Source organism: Empidonax traillii, unplaced genomic scaffold (genome assembly GCF_003031625.1).
Source record: "Empidonax traillii isolate 1590-97213 ecotype Southwest subspecies unplaced genomic scaffold, ASM303162v1 scaffold53:size2875158, whole genome shotgun sequence".
In the NCBI taxonomy this organism is placed as follows: Eukaryota; Metazoa; Chordata; class Aves; order Passeriformes; family Tyrannidae; genus Empidonax; species Empidonax traillii.
The window spans coordinates 2,136,620-2,156,128 of record NW_020955246.1 but is presented as its reverse complement, the minus strand read 5'-3'; the positions used below and the strand labels follow the sequence as shown (position 1 = coordinate 2,156,128).

Here is a 19,509-nt window from a genome sequence, read left to right as displayed (position 1 = left end):
ATGAAATATTAGGTAAGTATTCATTTAGCACAGCTTTATTTTAGGCTTAGACAAAATGTATGTCACAAATGTGACCACATCCAAGGATAAATCTGTTAGCATTCATCTTTGTACTTCTAATAGAGTACAAGAATATGTACATGTTTTATGAGGTAGCATAGACTTTTTCCATTTGTCACAATAAAACAGGATATAAATAAGATTGAAAACTTGGAAGTTGGAATGCTATAATCTTTTTTGTAATTCTGCGTTGTGTCTTTGATTTACTTCCTTCATCATCGTGCACTATGACAGCTATGGCAGGAAGGTGGGGATATTGAGGGAGAGGATTCCTGGCTTTTTGATCTCTTCTCACCTCCTTGCCATGTTTTTCCTCATTGTTCTTGTTGCCTAGTGGAAGCAAGAAATTCAGGCTTAATTTGGCCTACGCAGCAGACATGACAATGATTCATAGAAGCTTGGAGGAGTAGCTAACTCCCTCCTGAGGCTCGTAGTCTGGCTGCATGTGTGGGAAACAAACTGAAAAGCAAATGGACATAGCAAGGAACAAGTGTGTGGGGCTGACTAGCCTGTTAAGAATATTAGAAGTGAAAGAAGTTCCTGAACAAATACAACTCTGCAGCAGGTTTGGTTTTTTTTGTGCATTTGATAACATCTTGTGTAGTCATAGTACTGTCACTTTCAACACCCGAATCTTGGGTTGTAAGTTTTGAAATAAAAGGATGATGTTAAAGTATTTTGGTTTATCTTATGTTTTCTTAATCTTTTAATTCCTCTGCTTCCGTAGAGCATAGACTGTGTTGTCAACTGGCTCTCTAATTAGCACAAGCTGCTTACATGGTTCTGTGGAGAAACTGGAACTTGTTTGCAGTGTGTCTAAAATAGCTGAGGTCCAGAAAGTCTATAGTATTATGTCCTGGAAGACTAAAAAAAAGGATATTTTATTATATAGTTTTTCCATGGAAGTCTTTTCCATGTAATCCAAGACATCTCCGTGCATATTTTTCTGGTCATAAAGTTTTGTTCATCTGCTTTCATTAAAAGTGTTTTGTTTGTTTGTTTTTCCTCCATAATTCTTAGAGAGATTTCTCTAATTTCAAAGCATTAAATCTGACAGAAGGGTGAATGTGTCAGCTATATGGTGGAAATATCAAGTCAGGTAAAGGAGACAAATTCACATCTATACTGAACAAACTCATCTGCAATACTTACATCACATGGAATGCACATATATCTCAGCTGCTGTGTACGCCCGGGTCAGCACTTGCAGACTCCCATGTCCAAGGAAAGGAATTTAGACATGGGTTCTGCTGCTTGTAAAACTACTTGTATTTGAAGAACTGTCTTCCCATTAAGGTGGTGTACATATACAGATTCTGTGATTCCTGTTAAAATGCATTTTTATCCGTCAGCATCAAACTAGGTCTCTTACATAAATAAGCAGAGAGAGTTTAGTCCTTTGCTTAGCAAAACAGAAATGTAAAAAGTACTAAGAGAGAGAGAAGTACTTGACATTCCTACTGGAGAAAATGTTTAAAAAATGCCCCTTGAAACATTAATTCATTTAGTGTTTTTTTTCCACTGCATGTTTTGTTGTTAATTTGTATGTCAGTGTTTAACATCAAAACCCTCTTCCTCTCACGGTCTGTCTGTTCATCATCCTTAAATCTGCAGTGAGGTAATGCTGTGTTTATGGTGCCACAATGTCTATTACAGTCTGTGATGAAGTAAGCACAATTTTCAGTGTAAATAAGAAAATCAGGAGGTGACTGAGAAAGCTCTTATTAAATAAAAAATGGCTAGGCAAATGGTGAATGAAATACAAAATAGTGGCAGAGGTTTATTGCTAAGTCGCAAATATATTAAGTCCTTGGTCCCCTATGCTCTGGGTTCACAGCAAGAAAATCACTTTATGGTCATGGTGTAAATGCAGGGAACAACAAGGTAATGTGAAAGAGAGGCATAATGGTCAGAACAAAGAGATGAAAGATAACAACATGATTTATCTTTCTTTACCATAAACTTCCTTTATGGCCTTGAACAATTAGTGTTTGTCTCTAAAGTTAAAAAAAAAATAGTAATTTAAGTTTATTTAATTTTATTGTGGTATTTAGGGCTTAGATCTGGGATTCTGTTACAAATTTTATTATAATGAATTAGATAAAGCAAGCAGGGTGTTATGCATTGGTTGAAGATAGTGCTTTTGTGATTTAATGGTCATTGATCAATTTTATGTGATCTCAGAGTGCAGGTCAGCTGCATAAAGGTGTTGTAAATTATTTTACTACATTTTACTGCGTATACTGTGTAGCACGACAGGTGTATTGGGCCATGTTGTGTCAATGTTTGATATTCTGACAGATGCACCAGCATGTTTTTGAGAAGCTGAGGGTTTTATGACGAGCCAGACTGTTGTAGCCATACTGTATTCCTCTGGAGTAACAATGACATTTCCTCCCCTTCCTTATGCTAGCTAAAGCTATAATTTTATGTATTTAGAAGGTACTGGGTATAATGCTGCTTGGAAATCTCTACAGTCTCACACAAATGAGCTGTACACTGCACTATAGTACTGTGCTGATCACTACAGGAGCTGCTCTTCCAGATATCTTTCAGCACTGTCTGCTGAGATTTACTTTGAAAATATTTTAAAAAAAACAAACCAAAACAAAACAAAAAACTCAAAACCAAGAAAGCAGCAAAAGTTTCCTTTGCCTTTCTTTCACCACCTCTGCTGACATTGACATTCATTCTGTGCCTCATGAGACGGGAGCAAAAAGACAGGCACCTGTTGGTGATGAAGTTTTACTGTTAAAATGCTTGTGTTCCATTTTTGGTCCTTTTGCTACTTCAGGAAAGTTTTGAGACCTTTCCAAGCTTTGGTTTATCCATCTGTAAAATTAGGATAAGAATTCTTTTAAGTCAAGAATTCTTTTAAGTTGAATTCCCTTTCTGTTTGTAGGCTATTAGCTTTAGATAGAGATGCAGAATAGAAAGGAATATTGACTTCTTAATCTTAAATCTTAAAAAAATGCCAAAAAGTCCCACACTTACGGGATGGTTACTGGGCCTAAGGCCAGGTGATAAAATGTTCATACATTTCCATACACTGAGAATTGTATTATTATAAGATGAGGGGGAAGAAGAGTTATACTTTTTCAATAAAAATCACTGCTTTATTTCTGTTATGTATACTATCTATAGAAACGTAGTAATGTTAGGACAGCTATTGTTTTTGCTTCTGGATGGATCTGTTATAGCAGATGCCTGACAGGGACATGATTTACAGTATACAAAACCATTCTGGATGCCTACATGTGTGTAGCCATAGATACCAACAAGCTTAAGGATTCACATACAGAACTGTTTTGGTCCACTCAAAAGTAGCAACTTCATTCTGAGGTTAATTTTTTTCCTTGTGAAAAGATTAATCTGTTATCTGAATATAAGGAAGGCAAGTTTTGTGAATTATTTCTTTTACTGTAGTTTTTATTTTGAAATGTAGACCCCACTATGGACCTGACCAGTCTGATGTTGAAAAGGCCCAAAACAGTCAGAGGGTTTTACGAGATGATTACTGTTATATAATTGAAACACAGTGAAAGAGCAATTGTGTACAGCACAAGAAGAATGACTTTGTATTTTATTTCCATGGTTCTATTTCAAAATACATGAGGCCCTTTGTGTAACAGAAATGCCTCTGAGTTTTACTGAATTCCCTTTCCTGTTCTTCAGTCTTGCTGTTCATGTTTTCTGAAGTATTGTTTGGCCCAGCATTTTAGCATGAGAAATTTAGGTACTAGTCTAAATGAAACCCTGGATCGGAACACCCTAATGCTTTCTGAAAATTTGCACCTGCATTTTTGACTGCCTTTTGAGTTTCTTTCTAGATAAATTCAATATCAGCCATACCAAGATTGCCCTCTCTGCTACAGCACAGACATATACTCTTATCTGTAAAAAAACGAACTCTATTTATTGTGCATTTCTTACTTTTCCATATGTCCATGTTTTAAGTGTGATAGCAGTTCTAAACTTGATATTTGCTGAGACTATATTGGGGAAACAGTGTGCTTCTGTGTGTGGATCTGTATTTTGCTTGCAATCACCCACATACCCACCCCCATATGACTGAATATGCATGTATACTGCATGTATAGCATACACAGACTCTTGATGTAGAGTTACTGTATATAGTATACAGTGATTGCGAAGGTGTTGCAGTTCTAGAATAAGTGCTTTGTATTTTAAATTTGTGCTAAATTAAGTCAGTAGAGTCTGTAATAAATCTGTTCCTCGTGTTTCCTTATAAGGTGTTACTTGTTTACCATATTGCATTGGAGAATGTGATCCTGTAATAGATCGGATTTATAAATACAAAGTAGGATGTTTTTTAAGAAAGAGTCAATGTTGACTGTCCCCTGCAGCAATACCTCTATATGTTGCCTTCCTGGGAGGGTGAAAATGGAAAGTGAAACTATTAATTTCTTCTGTCAGGTAAATGAACTGTAACCTCTGACAGCTGAGGAATGGTCAAGTAAATAAGTTACTCAGGTGACTGCTTCTGAATAGTGCTTCATGCTTCTTTGTTGTCAGAAAGAGGAGTAACTGTTTTCTTCATTTCCATAAAAAAGAATCAAAGGGTGCTGTTTTTTTCTTAGGAAGCTGGTTTTCTGTACATATAATTCTGTTATTTTCAGTGAATTCAGTGAGTGTGGTGAAGAAACTTCATTTCCCGTAGCAAGTTTACTCTGATATCCTCTGTATTATCTTAGTATCCAGACAGTATTTAGATACTGGACTATTGGCTTGTTTAGGGCTGTTTATTCTCCACAAGTCCCTCTCCATCTGTTTCCCTTCCTCACATCTACCATATTTTCATTGTACCATAATCTTAAAGGTGCTGAAAACATTTGAAATTTTAGGTTTGGAGAGTTCTTCCTTCTCTTAAAAGTAAAACAAAAAACAAACAAACAAGAACCCCCTCCCCCCCAAAAAAATTGAAGATGTCTGCTCATTTCCCAGTCTGTGGAATTGACATCCTTACATATAATGAATTATGAGGCTGAAAAAGAGTTCAGGTTCAATGGGAAGTAAAGAAAGGAGGACGGATAGGAGTAGATGGAATGGAGTGAGGGAATAAGGATTAGAATCGTGTGTTAAAACTATATGTAGTATTGTTTTAGCCAATCCCTTATCCCTAAAAAGCAGGTAATTCTGTGAATTTCTTTGAGCATAAATAAATTATTTCTTCCTAGTTATAAAAGGGTTTTTAAATGCAGATATGCTTTATAAAGACCATTCCAGGAATGAACAAATTACATGTTTTCAAAGTTGCTTATGTCTATGTTTAGTGGAAGAAAATTTGCTGCTGTTTATGACTGCAGCATGAAAAAGCCTGGAAGGTCAAATGAATGCATCTGTAATAATAAATAAAAAGTAATAAAGGTGTAGCTGTGGTAAGTAGATTCTTTTCTGACATCTGGTGGTTAAAGATGAGAACTACATGGGGAAATGATGGAGGAGGAAACAAAGACTTACAGGAGAAGGGAATATTGAAGATGATAGGACCAAGGGTTACCGTGATGGAAGAAAACATTAGGGGAACCCTCGCTATTCTGAAATTTAATGAATCAACTCAATTACAAGTTAATGATTTCCTTTATGCTACAGGGTGGGGTACATCTCAAGAGAGGTAGATTGCACTCAAGTTTTCCAGCTTTTGTTCTCTAATTACTTTTAAATTGTGTTAACCTCATTTTGCATGTTTTCACATACCGACTTTATAATGTAAGGCTTTTTAAAAAAATGAGTGTCCTGACCAGAAGTGGCTATATAGGTCATTTAAACTTCAAAGCTCCTACTTTCTACTTGAAGTTTTGAGATCATGGCAGAGAAGGCTCCTAAATTGCTTATGTAAAGTTTGAGGAGTAACCCATGTATTTGAAGTGTGAGTTATGGAGATTTCTCTGGGAAAGGTTTTCATTTAAGATTTTATTTAAAATTATTCAAGTAGTTGTTTTATTAACAGAGAAGAAAAAGTAATTCTTGCACAGCACAGTTTTGAACACAAATAGAATAATACTGCATAATATTTGAATGTGTATACTTGCTTTTCACAACAGTTTTGAAGAAGGAAAATTTCCATTCAAAACATTGTGACCCTCTGTATCCAGTATTCCCAGGGTTGTAGTTTGAATTTTTTCAGGTCACCAGATTTACCTTTTCTTTTAGGAATGTTCATGACCAGTACAGCTTGTTCAATAGGACAACAAAGATTTTCATGAGCATGTATTGTGCCTGTTTATAAACCTTATTGCTGTTCTCTTTTCAGACAAATTCTTTGTGATGATAAAACTGAACATAAATTCGGCATTTCCATAAATTACATAGGTTGTCCAAAACATCTAAATTTTATTTCATGTTTGATTTTCTATGCATTAGGGAAAAGCATGCATGCTGTAGTGTGTATTTTCTTTGCAAAACAGTGAAGCGTACCTCATACTTTATTTATCATTAGGAATATTTTCTTTTTTTTATATCTACCATGGGGTGACATATGTCATCTATGTCGGAAATGTCTGTCACTGTTATTGTACAGTCTGTAATTTTTTTTTTTTTTAAATACATGTTTTGGAAACAAAAAGCAAAACAAGGAATTCTTGAAAGTGTTCCTACCCCAAATGTCTGTCTTCTAATCAGATTGTGTGAAATGAATCTTTCAGAAAAGTCCAAGCTTTCTGATCTGCTTTGGTCTCCTTGCCTTAACAAACAGCATGAGAATACAATAATGAGTGAACATGGTTGTTATTTCCAATTGAAAACATTGAGGAATGAACAAAATAAATTATTTCATCATTCTACAGTGTGTGATATGCAATTCTGTGTATATGTCAAGCTGAGAACTTTATAGAAATATTTGCAAGTTTGTTTTCATAGTGTTACTACATCTGGCCCAAGGAATGTGCACGGGATTTTTTTTTACATGATAGAAATTTTTTTAAGTACTTGCTATTTGATTTTGATTTGATTTGATAGACAGTGCTAATGTCTAGCAGCACTTCAGAAATTAGGGAGTTTACAAGCAGTTGATAATTTTTTGCAAGACAAAATGATATAAGCAGGAGCTGAAAATTGCAACTGAGCTATATGTTTGTGGTAATGAAAAAAGCAGGTGGTCTGGCAGACTCCCTGCTAGCATGTAATTCAGGAGCGTAAAATATAAATTCCCTGTGTGAAGCTTAAATACAATCTTACTTATGCTTTTGTCTCTAGCTCACCTAAACCTTTACAAGGAGGGACCACCAGGTGGGTGGAATGGTGTATGTACAATGTTGTCCATCTGTATCTAGTCTTTGGTCTCTTTTGTTACCTTAAAGGTAGTATTTACCTTTCCTTGATGGAGTAGAAATGGTAAGTGCAGAGTCTGCTGTACATGTTTAGTTCATTGTTTAGAACTGAAAATTTGATAAAGACTACAGAAGTTCTATAGTAAATCAGGAACTGTTTTCAGAATTCTAGCTTATGTTGCTTCTGTTTCAGTGACTGCCATCCCACTAAAGTGAGTGGAATTTAGGTTAATTTCTTTGACTTTCAGATCCGTCTCACAGTGCTGAGTGTAAAATCTTACAAAGTTAAGATTTGAAGTCTGATTAGAAGAACATCACAATTGAGAACTGGTGTATTACTTTCTCTTTCTTCTCCCCTCATTTATCTTGTCTATGAGCAGACTCCAAGTAAATGTAACGAGTTTCAGAGCTAATCTAATATGCCTAATAATTAGACTTGTTATAATCTGGCAGTGTTTATTCTGAAAATCTTTGAAGCAAAGACTAGTGAAAATTGAGCTAGTGAAGTTCTTTCTGAGTGGGTGAACTGTGGTCCTCCATTCTGAGGTGTATGTTACATAAAACTGAGGTAACAGCTGAATTTAAGCAAAAAGACAAGATGAAGAAAATTAATAAATGATGAGAAATATTGTGGCAATATACTTTTACTGATTTGAATAAATATTGAATATAAATAATGGGAACAGAAGCTCTCTGTATGAGAATAAATTTGCACTGTTCACTAGTGTAATACTAGTAAGTTTGGAAGAATTAAATTGATAGTATTTTACTTTTCCATAACTCTGATGTAGTTGGTCATACACTGATCCTTATTCAAAACGAGCACATTTAAGACTGCCAAAAATTACATTAAAATCCCATTGAAAACTGTTTGAGGGCTAATTAGGTAGTAACTGATAATGTCATTAGTAATCATAGAATCACAGAATGTTCATGGGTTGGAATGGACCTTAAAGATCATCTAGTCCCACCCCCACCCCCCCTCCAGACGTCCCCCAGACATGGGCATGAACAAAACCCAGTAATGAATCAGTAGGGATGTCTTTTGAAGGAAAAGGAGATTTAATTGAGCTTCAAGAAAAAACATGAACTATGTTAATTGGATTTTTGAAAGTTTATATCAGTTATAGCCTCTGCTGCATCTTTTTGTGTTTTCTTGCTCAGTTTTGTATCCACTGAGAGCAGGACACACAAAGCCTTGGCTGTTGTTGGATTTGAAGTGAAGCCAAAGAAACTTATTTTGAACAAACTCTCATGACATGAAGCTCCTTTTAAGCAGCTCTTTTGGATAATGGAATTATAGAATCATAATTGGTATCTGAGTTGGAAGGGATCTTAAAGTTCATCTATTCCCAACTACCCTGCTTGCTCCACTAGACCAAGTTGCTCAATGTCCCATCTAATCTGGCCTTGAGCACTGTCAGGGATGGGGAGTTATTTCATAGAATTACAGAATAGCAATCTGCTGATTTAAATCTTTGTAAGGATCAAGATTTGGTGTTTGGGGTTTTTTTCTTGATCCTTTTTTGTAATTGAGTTAGTCTTACAAGACTTACGAACAAACCTTATGATGAGAATAAACTCTTGATGCTTTATGTCACCTAAGAATAAATTAGTCCTTAATTTTACCATGAAACACCATTTAGATGATGATGCAAGTGGACATCATATTAGAAGAAATAAATCCAAAGGAGTTTGAAGCCCTCTTATTTCCTTTGAAGTTTCATAATGAAAGTCCAATCACATTTGTTACAGCTTCATGGATACTACTTAGAAAGTAAGACAGTGTTAAGACAATTCTGCATTAATTAAGGTAACTGATATTGGAACTTGTTAGAATTACCCTGTGCATACCATCAATGATCTTAGGTTAGTAAAGTTATATTGTCTGTATAGTCTGTCATTGTGGACTTGTGGGCAGTCTGGTTCAAGAGACGTATCTTTCCCTGACAATTCAGTTTCTAGCATCTCCCATTTCCCTCACATCCTGGTTTTGGCCAGGACCTTAATGCTATTCAGTACCACCTCACTTCATTGCTAGGAGTGGGGGGAAAGAGACTCTTTTTGCCTTCTGAGAAGGATGTGGCTTCTGGTTGAAAAAAGGAAGAGGGTAAGCTGTCTGCCATTTTGTTGTTTTGGGGTCTGTGGTGAGCATTTTTGCATGTGAATAACCCTCTCTATGTTTTTGTTGTTAAGAGTGTTGCTGTTACTGTTTGTTCTCTTATCTCATTGCTGTTTCCAGTAAATTCTTCTTATCTTAACCCAGATCTTCACTTTTTGTGCCTCTGGTTCTCAGCTCCATCCTGTGACAGCAGGAAAGGGTAGGGAAAGGGGAAGCAAGAGAGGACTGTGTGGTTTGGGAGAGCCTTAATGGGGGGCACTGCACTGTGGAGTAACATTCCTAAGCCATGACTACTCACTTGAAGTGAGCCCTTCCTCATAGGACTTTGGTGGTGGTGCAGAGGTCCTAGAAGCACTTAGGGATTTAGAGTTACTGAGTGGCGACTCATGTAATTTACTGCCTACTGGGACAATGGGCATATGAGCAAGTTATATTTGCCTATCCTGTAATCTCATATTTTTTCCCTCCATTCCAATTAAACAAATAAATAAACAATATTTGAGAATTGTTCGTGGAATAGGAAAAGAAAATCCTACCACTCATCTTTTCCCTAAAAAGGTGATGTTCTGAGCTGAAGGAATTCTGGCCTATGCAATTTCTTCAACACAGTAAACAATAGTGATCATACAGATGCATGGTTCACATTTGAAGATCATCTGAATTTGTAACTGAAAAGATCGGAGATGTAATTATTTCATAATTCTGTGTTTTAAAATAAAACAGGTCAAACTAAACCCTCCATTCAATATCCTTAGCATTTCAATATCCTAGCTCAGCTTTTTCTGTAGAAACTGTAGACGCAAACAAGCCCATAGAAGTTACAAGTGTATTGCCTGGAGACCATTTTTATCCTAGAAGGCCAGGAAAAATCATAAAGCAGAACAGTTGGGGCAGTAAATACTGATGGACTTGCTCATACTCAGATACCAAGTGCCTAATAAAACTAGAATATGCTGCTATTTTAAATACTTGGGTTTTATGATTATTAAGGGTAGATTTGAGCAGTCCTGTGTTGTGCATTTTATTTACAAGATTAGCTTTCAGGGCAAAAATTTTAGAAATGTCGTGGGTTTGCTGACCAGCCCCCCCAGGGCTGAAAATAGTTTTTTCCAGGCAGATTTCCGGAACAACACCAATCAAAAGTTTTAGTAACACCTCTACCAATTACATATTTAAGAAAACGGAAAAAAGCCCGTTGTGCAGAAGAAAATGGAAGAGCCAGTGTAGCAGCTGGCCCTGTTGGGCCTGGGTATGCACCCCCCACCCCGGGCCAAGTCTGGCCCAGGCGAGAGGGGCCAGGCCTCCCTCCTCCCTTGGCCCTGGGCTGGGGGCAGGTGTGGCACTGAAGCCCCCTGACCAAGACATGTAACTGAGTGGAGGAAAAACTCTAGAAGAAGACTGCCTGGACAAGAAATACTGCAGAAGGAATTCCAGGCAGAGATAGCACAGCCTCCAAGGTCAAAGCTGGCAGCCGGATGAGAGAGAAGAGAAGCTGGAAGCGGGGGGTCCTTCTTCCCCCCGCCACCCCGCTCTCTCCCTTCAGCAGGGAAAAGACTAAAACTAAAAACCTCTGCCACCTGTGGAAGACTGTTGGAGAGCAGAGACCCCTCTCTGCAGCTCATGAAGGAACCCACGCCAAAGCAGAGGAGTGCATGGAGAAGATGTGACTCTGTGGGAGGCCTAAGATGAAACAGAGTCCTTGCTGGACACCTGTGGCCCATGGAGAGAGACCTACGCTGGAGCAAGTTGGCTTGGGTAGGATCTTGTGATCCCAGTGAGGGATCCATGCTGGTGCAACTGAATTTGTGACCCTAAGGGACAGCAGAGTATGGAAGAACTGTTGCCCAAAGGTGAATTCACACTAGAGAGGTCCATCAAGGACTGTCTCTCGTGAGGAGGGACCCCACAAGAAACAGATGGACTCAAAACCCATTATCCCCTGTGACTTTGTGGTGAAGACCATGGTAAGGCAAGTGTCCCCTTGCAGTCCATGGAAGACCCCACAGGGCCTGGGTAACCCCCAGACTCCAGTCTTAGCCCAGGAGGGGTAGGCCCAGCCTTGAGGACAACACAGAAGAGAGAGAGAAAGTGACATTTCCAGCTGCGGCGAATCAGAGCTGTCATCCTAGAGATAATAGAAGAGAAACTTTCAAGTGCTGCAAAATTATTTGGAAGAACTGTAGCTCTGGAAATGGAAAAGAAACTGCTTCTTCTCCTGAACTGATATAAGAGAGGAGGGGTATTTCTGTAAACACATAGCACTTTTGCCTAGTTAGAATTGTATATATAGTTCTTTAGTTTTTATCTTGCTAGTAATAAATCCTAATATTATTCTCCCTAATCAGATCTCTTCTGTCTGCATAAACCTTCTCTCCGCTTATAGCAATTGTGTGTGGGGTGAGAGAAAATTGACCCAGAGTAAACCCATGACAAGAAAACATAGTGCTTTAAAAATTAGCCCAATATATTGAATACATCTTCCTTTTTTCCAAATTATTCTATGTTAAAGCTTAAAACTCATGAAGTACAATAACTATTAAAAACTATATACATTTTGTATAACTTAATCAGGATAAGAAATCTTTCTCTATTGCATTACCTTTTCCCTCATATGCAAGATTTAGTATCTGTCAACTTTTTGGGTTTCAGGTATTTTTTCTTTTTTTTTTTTTGTTGCTATTCAAGAGAATATTAGTAAAACCTTCTGCTGTCATACACCTGTCAACACCCCTACTGTTCTCTAGTCTATTTGTATGCTCTTTGCTCTTGCAGATGGTGTATAAATGGTTGTAGGCATTTGCCTATTGTTTCACAGCGTGTGATACTCAATTGTTTCACACAGTAGATGTCTGTGATTCTGTAACGAATTCCATGTCTATCGCCTTAGAGCATTTTAAGCCCTTTTTCACCTCTTACTTATTCACCCATTTTTTAATTGTTTAGTTTTGCTTCTTCAGCTTTTTCATTTTGCTTCAACAATAATTCTTTTATCTCTTTGCATATTGTGAAATTACAGGATACAGAGTTACTTCCTATTTGCAGTGGGTATTTTGTTAAAACACAATTTTCTTTCCTTTTTGCAGCACATTACTTGGTTAGATGTTAACTCCATACATTAACTGGAGCATTTCAAATTTGTAATGCTTAAAGAAAATACTATCTTTTCCTGATGTACTGGTATAATTTTAGTCAATGCTATCTTTATATGATTCCAATTGACAGCATAGTTTAAAATCATGAAGTACACTGATACCAAATATGACAGTTACTTAAGGAAGGTTATCCTATTTGCACTGTTTCTGTCTTTGCAATGTTCAATGCTATAATAATTTTTTAAAAATCAGATAAAATACTAATTATAATTATTTTTTCCTGCAGTTACATGTAGGCAGAACCAAATATAGCATGACTGGCAGTAAAGTTATACTACTTTCTAATATTGACTGTATCAATGGATGACAGAACAAGATATGAGTCTAGTTCATCACTTCAGAAATTGTTTTATTTGTTCCCAAGCACCTTATAAAAACATACAGCTGAACAAGGAAATGTCAAATGTGTATGTTACTGTCAAATAACATTTAGCAAGCTATTTGTTAGGGAAAAGGTAAGACAAAACACTGTATTAAAATAAAAATATAAATGAAAAACTAATAAGATAACAAATTCACACCCAGAATAAAAGAACAATATCTCTGTATCCAGAAATTCATGAATTATAATTTTACTTCAGGAAAAAAAAAGGAAAAGGTTATTAATGGAGTATAAAACTGCCACCCGGTGGAAGCAGCTAATTTTATATTTTCTCAGTCTCCTCCTTCAGATCTTCAAGAAACTAGAGATCTGTTTTCTTGTCACTAGAATATAGATTTACTCATTATGGAAATGATTCTCGATTCTTTTGTTTTAGTCATAGTTATATTTGTCTATAGTAAAAAATAATGTTTCAGACAAACGATACCAAAAAAGAGGACCGTTATGATCTTACAAGATCTCTTCCAACCTCAACTGTTCTGCAGTTCTATGACTGGAAGCTCTTTTTCCATGTCAGTCTTGAATGTTCCTAAGGTAAGGGAGCACCAGAAAGTGAAAGGTTATACTGTTCAGTTGAAAATGAGATACATGAAAATGTATCTCATCTGGCTCTGAGAGACATCTTCATATATTCACATGTCTTTAATAAGGCTGCATGAGTTACAGTGATTATGTATGAATCAGGCTGGCTACACACAGAGCCGTATCAGATCTAATAAACTGGCATTGTTAATTTTTAACCTAAGCAAATCACTCATTGATATGTTGGTATTTCTGGACTGCTCTGTAATCTACGTGAGTCTTTTTTGTGAGTTAAATGGAATTTAAGAATAGTTTATAAAGCCTGACCTATATTTTGTTCCAAATACAGTTCCTTCTGTTGACATCATTATTGTTTACTATGCTGTTGTGATTTTACCACTTTTAGCAACATCCCAACACCATTGCAGAGTTAATTATTCTATTGCCAATATGTTAACGGATTTTTGGAGTGACTGGAATGCAATTATTCTTTCAAGTCAAATTCTTCAGTGTTTTAATGTTTCAAATTGCCACCTCTGTGTGCAGGATATTTTCTTAAGCAGTTAACTATTCATGTAGAATTATGCTAAAGAAAGGTAACTTCACAAAACATAGGAAAGGAGTGGACATCAGTTACTTTATATTATGCAAAACTTAAATCAAAGTGTGATTTCTTTTTCATTATAATGCCTTGCACAGAAAAATGAATGTTTATTTGAGAAGAATTAAAAGGGTACTTTGCTGGGTGTTAGCTTCTGTCCAGTAGATACTGTCTTGTAGTTAAAAAGAATATAATAGTAAAAAGAATCAAAAGAGGCTTATGTTCCAGTATGTCAGTTTATATCATAGTAGACAATCTATTAAATATGTTGCAATATATCAATTTATGATGCACTTGCTTTTATGCAGTAGCAGTGTTTTAAGTAATTAATTAGGAGTATTAATTCTTATAATCTAGTACTTTATAATCATATTTTTAAGTCATAAGTAAACAATAAAAGAATTGCTATTCTCTATCTTGTGTCTGGTTTTGAACAAAATTTAAGCAAAAAAATCTCTTGAACTTATTTCAGAACTTTCAGCTAGAATTAATGCAAAACATGTGCCAAATTAAATACCTTTAAATGATGGTATCTTGCAAAATGCCTATCACAAAAATGACATACACTTAATATTTAAAAGATTTCTTAACTGTATGCTGTGTTAGATTTCATTCATGGGGGTTCTTCCATCCTTCTCTGACTGCACAAACATTTGTACCAAAATGAAAAATCAACAGCAGAGGGCTGGGAATGGGTAGACATGGTGAAAAATCTGCTCCTGGTGCTAGTGCAGCTCTATGTCAGCATATGTGAATTATGACTCTCTTATCCAAATCCCCAAGAATTTTAAGCACTGGGCAATCCTACATAGAAAGTCGACCTTTTCTTAAGATAGATTTGTGTTCTTCTGTTGGCCAAACTGAGAACTGATTGTTAGCAGCATTTCCAAAGCCTGTTGTTTGCTTCAGTTATCATGTGATCTTAAAGAGCTAAACTTCAGGTCAGGATGTTCATAAGGTTCATGCCCTGCAAACTGAGTGCTTAAGCAGCTGAGGTGACAGAAGGGTCATAACTTTTTCTGGGAACCTGAGGCAACCGTTTGTTAAGTCCTGTTTAGGTGAATGAATATGCAGAACCTATGTCCCAAGGGAATATCAACCAGTCAAAGCAATTAACAGCAGAAAATCTAAAAGTTTTTAGACCTAACTGGTTGTGATTCCATCAGAGCAGTCAGGCAATTTTCTCTTGCAAGAGCTTTAAGTAGAGGCCTGTTAGAGAGGAAGGAGAAGTTTAGATAGATAATGTTATGAGTTGGAATCACCTAAGGTTTTTATTTTGTGCCTTGTAAAATATCAATCCCTTTTCCTTCTGTATATCAATTCAGCTGCTTGCACATAGCTTCACCTGTGTTTGAAAAAAATAGCTTTACATTAAAAGCTTTGATGTGATGCAGATTTCAGGGTGATGACGAGGTTATTTTTTCTTTCCTCTTTCCTTCATGTACTCTGAAGAGACAAAAACAAAAAAAAAGAAAATTTTAAAGAAAAGCACCTAAGCATTGGAATATTTTACTGCTCTGGTACTTTGGTCCATGCTTTGATACTTTAATGCTATTTTGTCGGTGCTACTGCTGAACAGACCGTACAAACTCCTTGGTGTTAGAGAACATTGACAGTAAAATTAAAATTCTTTGGACTATTTTCAATCCTTGTTTCAATTAGGATTTAATTCCTATTTTAGTTGAGGAAGCAGAAGCCAAGCCAGGGAACTAGAAATACACTTTTGACTTTTTAATTTGGAATCAGATAGAAGTGGGACTTGGATCATCTAAGAATGAACTTTTGTTGCTTGTTTAGGAGGGCTGTAGTTTATGGGCCAATGTCTTATAGAAGACAGGCTTATCTTAAACCATTACACCAGTGTACGACAAGTGAGTTTCTTTGTTTATCTGGCCAAATGTAGGGATTGAGGGGAGCCATAGTATGAGACCCAGGTTCTAGAGGTACATTACATAGCTGTAATGTTAAGATGCAGATTCATCTTAACATTACAGCTATCACTAAACCTGCGTAATCAATGCCCAGCCTCCTCAGTTTTTCACTCATGATTTGAATTTCTTTGGCTTTAAGTTTCATGCTTTCAATTACAATACCTTTGGATTTTGTTATATTCTCACTAAATGGAAGATCTATCCTGTGTCCTATTCACAGTATCTTGTAAAGGTGCTTTGTATCTCTTGCTGTTGCATACCTTTCCAGGTCTTTATTTGCAATTATGATTGCTATTTTATCCAACTTGACTGTGTATAGTGATTGTATGCTTACAGTTCCATTTAAGTTGTTATATTTAGTGCATGTTATTTTATAATTCTGGTGTGTGTGCATTCATGTGTATGTCATAATGTCCTATCAGTTCTACATTTATCTGCAAAACTAAACCAAACTAAAGTTTCTTCTTGTTATTTCAGTCTGCCATATCTTCCCACCGTTTTCCCCTCTCAGCATGGAAGACCTGTTTTCTTTATCCTCTTCTCTCAGAAACACCATGAAAAATCCGGTCATGTGGTCATAGAAAAAAAATGCAAATTACTGTGTTCAGGTTTTCTTTTCCATCACCACTGTAAAGGTTCATTTATTTGAGAACCTTCATCTGCATTCTGGACTCAGTAGTGTTGTATAAAATATACTGCGCTGAAGATGGCATATTGTTTTCTGACTCAAATGTACTTTTTATTTTTACAGAGTACCAAGCTGCCATTTTGCATTTAAAGAGGGAACACAAAGAAGAAATTGAAACATTAAAGGTATACTTTTGTAATGATTTTTTTCTTTCCCTGACTCTGGTGCATTTTACAGATTTAAGTAGTGTAAACATACACTTTCCATCAAATGTTAAGAATTAACTGTTTCTTTCTAGAAGTTATTTTCAGTTGCCCGCCAACTCAGCTAAAATTAATCTTAATCTATAAAATCTATGCACTCATATATGATGGCAAAAAGCAGTTTTATGTGTTTCCTCTTTGTAGTTTTCCTTATTGCTGTGCTCTTAAATTCTTCCCTCTAATTCAGCAGTGCAGTACTTCTACATTGGCACTGGCATTTAACTACTCACTCTTTCTCAGTGAAACATAGTTCTGTAGAAACAGTTTTCTGTAATTCTGAATTGAAAAATAATCATTTTTGAGACTCTCTGAAGTTTTGTATTGAGCTGTCTGTACTGATGTTTCCTTCTTTAAAGTGTGAACTCAACCAATTGTCAAAATCAGAAATAACACAGCTTAGTGCTAAAACTCAGTTTCCTGTGGCATGACTGACTGTGCTATTACAAGGAAGTGTTTTTATCATAAAAGCAGGAACGTAGATGGCAGTATAAGTGAATTTGGAACTTCCCTGGTTTAAAATTAATAGCATCTTCCTTTTCTCACCAGTTGTGAAATATTCTTGAGCACAGCTGCACAGTGTTCTAATACAGATCCATACGGTAAATCCTTAGTAGGCAGGTCATCAGTTACAAAACATTCTGCATTCCCTATGTCATCATTAAGGCAAATAGAATGGGAAATAAACAGATTTAATAACACCGAGATTCTGATGGTTGAACAGACTTATATAGTGACTATGTCAGTTAGCAGATCACATAGAGTAATCATCAGACTAGCACAGGTACAGTATTTGTGTTACACAGAATGTTTATGTTTTTGTGCTTGCACAGGGGCCAGGACCTAATGGACATAAAACCTGTTGAGAAAGCTCAGTGGGGTCTTTGAGTAGGCAGGTGTGGAATGAGGGTAGCAGTTTGTGGAGTGAGCAGCATTTCTTAAAATTCAGCACAGGGAAATGCAAGCTAGCACTAAAGTAAATACAACAGTAATATACAATAAATATTATCAGTAATAACTCTTACAAAGAAGCATGTTCCTTTCCCACACAAGAACAGTAGATGGATGCAAGGGGGATTTATGCATTTTGAGAGGGTATTTTATAGAATATGTAATCTCAGTGAGAAAGAAAACTGTGCTTCTCCAACAACCCTGGAAACAGTAGCAGCAGAAGAGAGAGGTATTGGCAGGCATCCATGAAAAATCACACATCTCTCCAATGATATCTTTCATTAAAATAATGTTCCTCTTGCATGTTTTGTATTCCATAAAAGTACATTTGAAAAACACAATAGGAGAAGTAGATGCTGTGATTTGCTGCTCATACCTTTGAATGACATAAACATTCACTTTATCTGGATTATTTGAGTTTTTCTCAAATATCATGTCTTATTGATAATTGTGTTTATATGTTTACAGGATTTGTCCAGGTAGACTCTGTAGGAGCCACCCTTGGTAGGCTTCCATTTTGTATTTGAGTTTGTCCAGGAGCTCCTTGTTCATCCATGCAGGACTCCTGACATTTTTGCTTGATTTCCTCTTTGTTGCGATGCATCGCTTCTGAAGTTGGAGATCCTTGAAACTGACCCACTTTCTTTGGCCCCACTTCCCTCCAGAGTGTTATCCCATGGTACTCTACCAGGCAGGTTTCTGAAGAGGCCAAAGTCTGCTCTCCTGAAATCCAAGATAGTGAGCTTGCTGCATGCCCTCCTTGCTACCCTAAGGATCTTAAACACCACCATTTCATGGTCACTGCATTCTAATCTTCCCTTGAGCTTCAGATTCTCCACCAGCCCCTCCTTGTTCATGAGAACAAGGTCCAGCATAGCACCTCTCCGCATGGACTCCCCTATGACTTGGAGAAGGAACTTACCCTCAGCACATTCCAGGAACCTCTGGGGTTGTCCCTCCAGCACAGCACAATTGTCAACAAACAGTTATCAGGGTTCCCCATAAGGACTGGGGCTTGTGAACAGGGCTGGTGAGCAGATAGGATGCTCCTGTCTGTCTATAGAGAGACTTATTTGCTCAGTATTCTTGATCTGGTGTCCTGTAGCAGACCCACACTATAATGTTACTTGTCCCTGCCCTCCCTTTATTTCTGACCCATAAGATTTCGGTTGGCTCCTCATCCGTCCCCAGGCTGAGCTTCATGCCCTCCAACTGGTCATTGACATAGAGGGTAACACCGCTTCCTTGTCTCCCTAAAGAGGTGAGGGCAACTCCCCTGCCTGTTTTATCCTTCCACTCCCAGCACTGCTGGGAGTCATACGGGTCACCTCAGCACATATCCATGGTGCCAATAAGATCATAGCCCTGCAGATGTGCACGTCTCTAAACTCCTGTTACTCATTTCCTGTGCTACCTGTAGAGTCATAATTTGGGCCTTCAGTAAAGCTGACTTGCTGGCTGGAGTGACTGGAATTGCTTTGTGCTGCTCTTCGGGTGCTCTTCTGCTGGCTGTGATCCCTCTCCAAGGTCTGGGCATCAAACTGATACATGTAGGATGATTTGAGGTTCCCCTCTCACAGCAACTTTAGTCTAAAGCCCTGTTCACCACCT

At 37.0% G+C, this 19,509-nt stretch overlaps 1 protein-coding gene across 2 annotated transcripts in view; it reads left to right on the top strand.

The window, feature by feature from the left end:
• Nucleotides 1-19,509, top strand: part of FMN1 (formin 1) — a 131,050-nt gene that overhangs the window by 6,135 nt on the left and 105,406 nt on the right. Inside the window, exons 3-4 of one of the 2 annotated variants that reach the window (XM_027879305.1) lie at nt 7,276-7,308; nt 16,811-16,872. In XM_027879305.1, coding sequence (XP_027735106.1) covers nt 7,276-7,308; nt 16,811-16,872 — 95 coding nt within the window. The remainder of the gene's footprint in view (nt 1-7,275; nt 7,309-16,810; nt 16,873-19,509) is intronic. The other variant, XM_027879306.1, reaches the window with a different exon arrangement.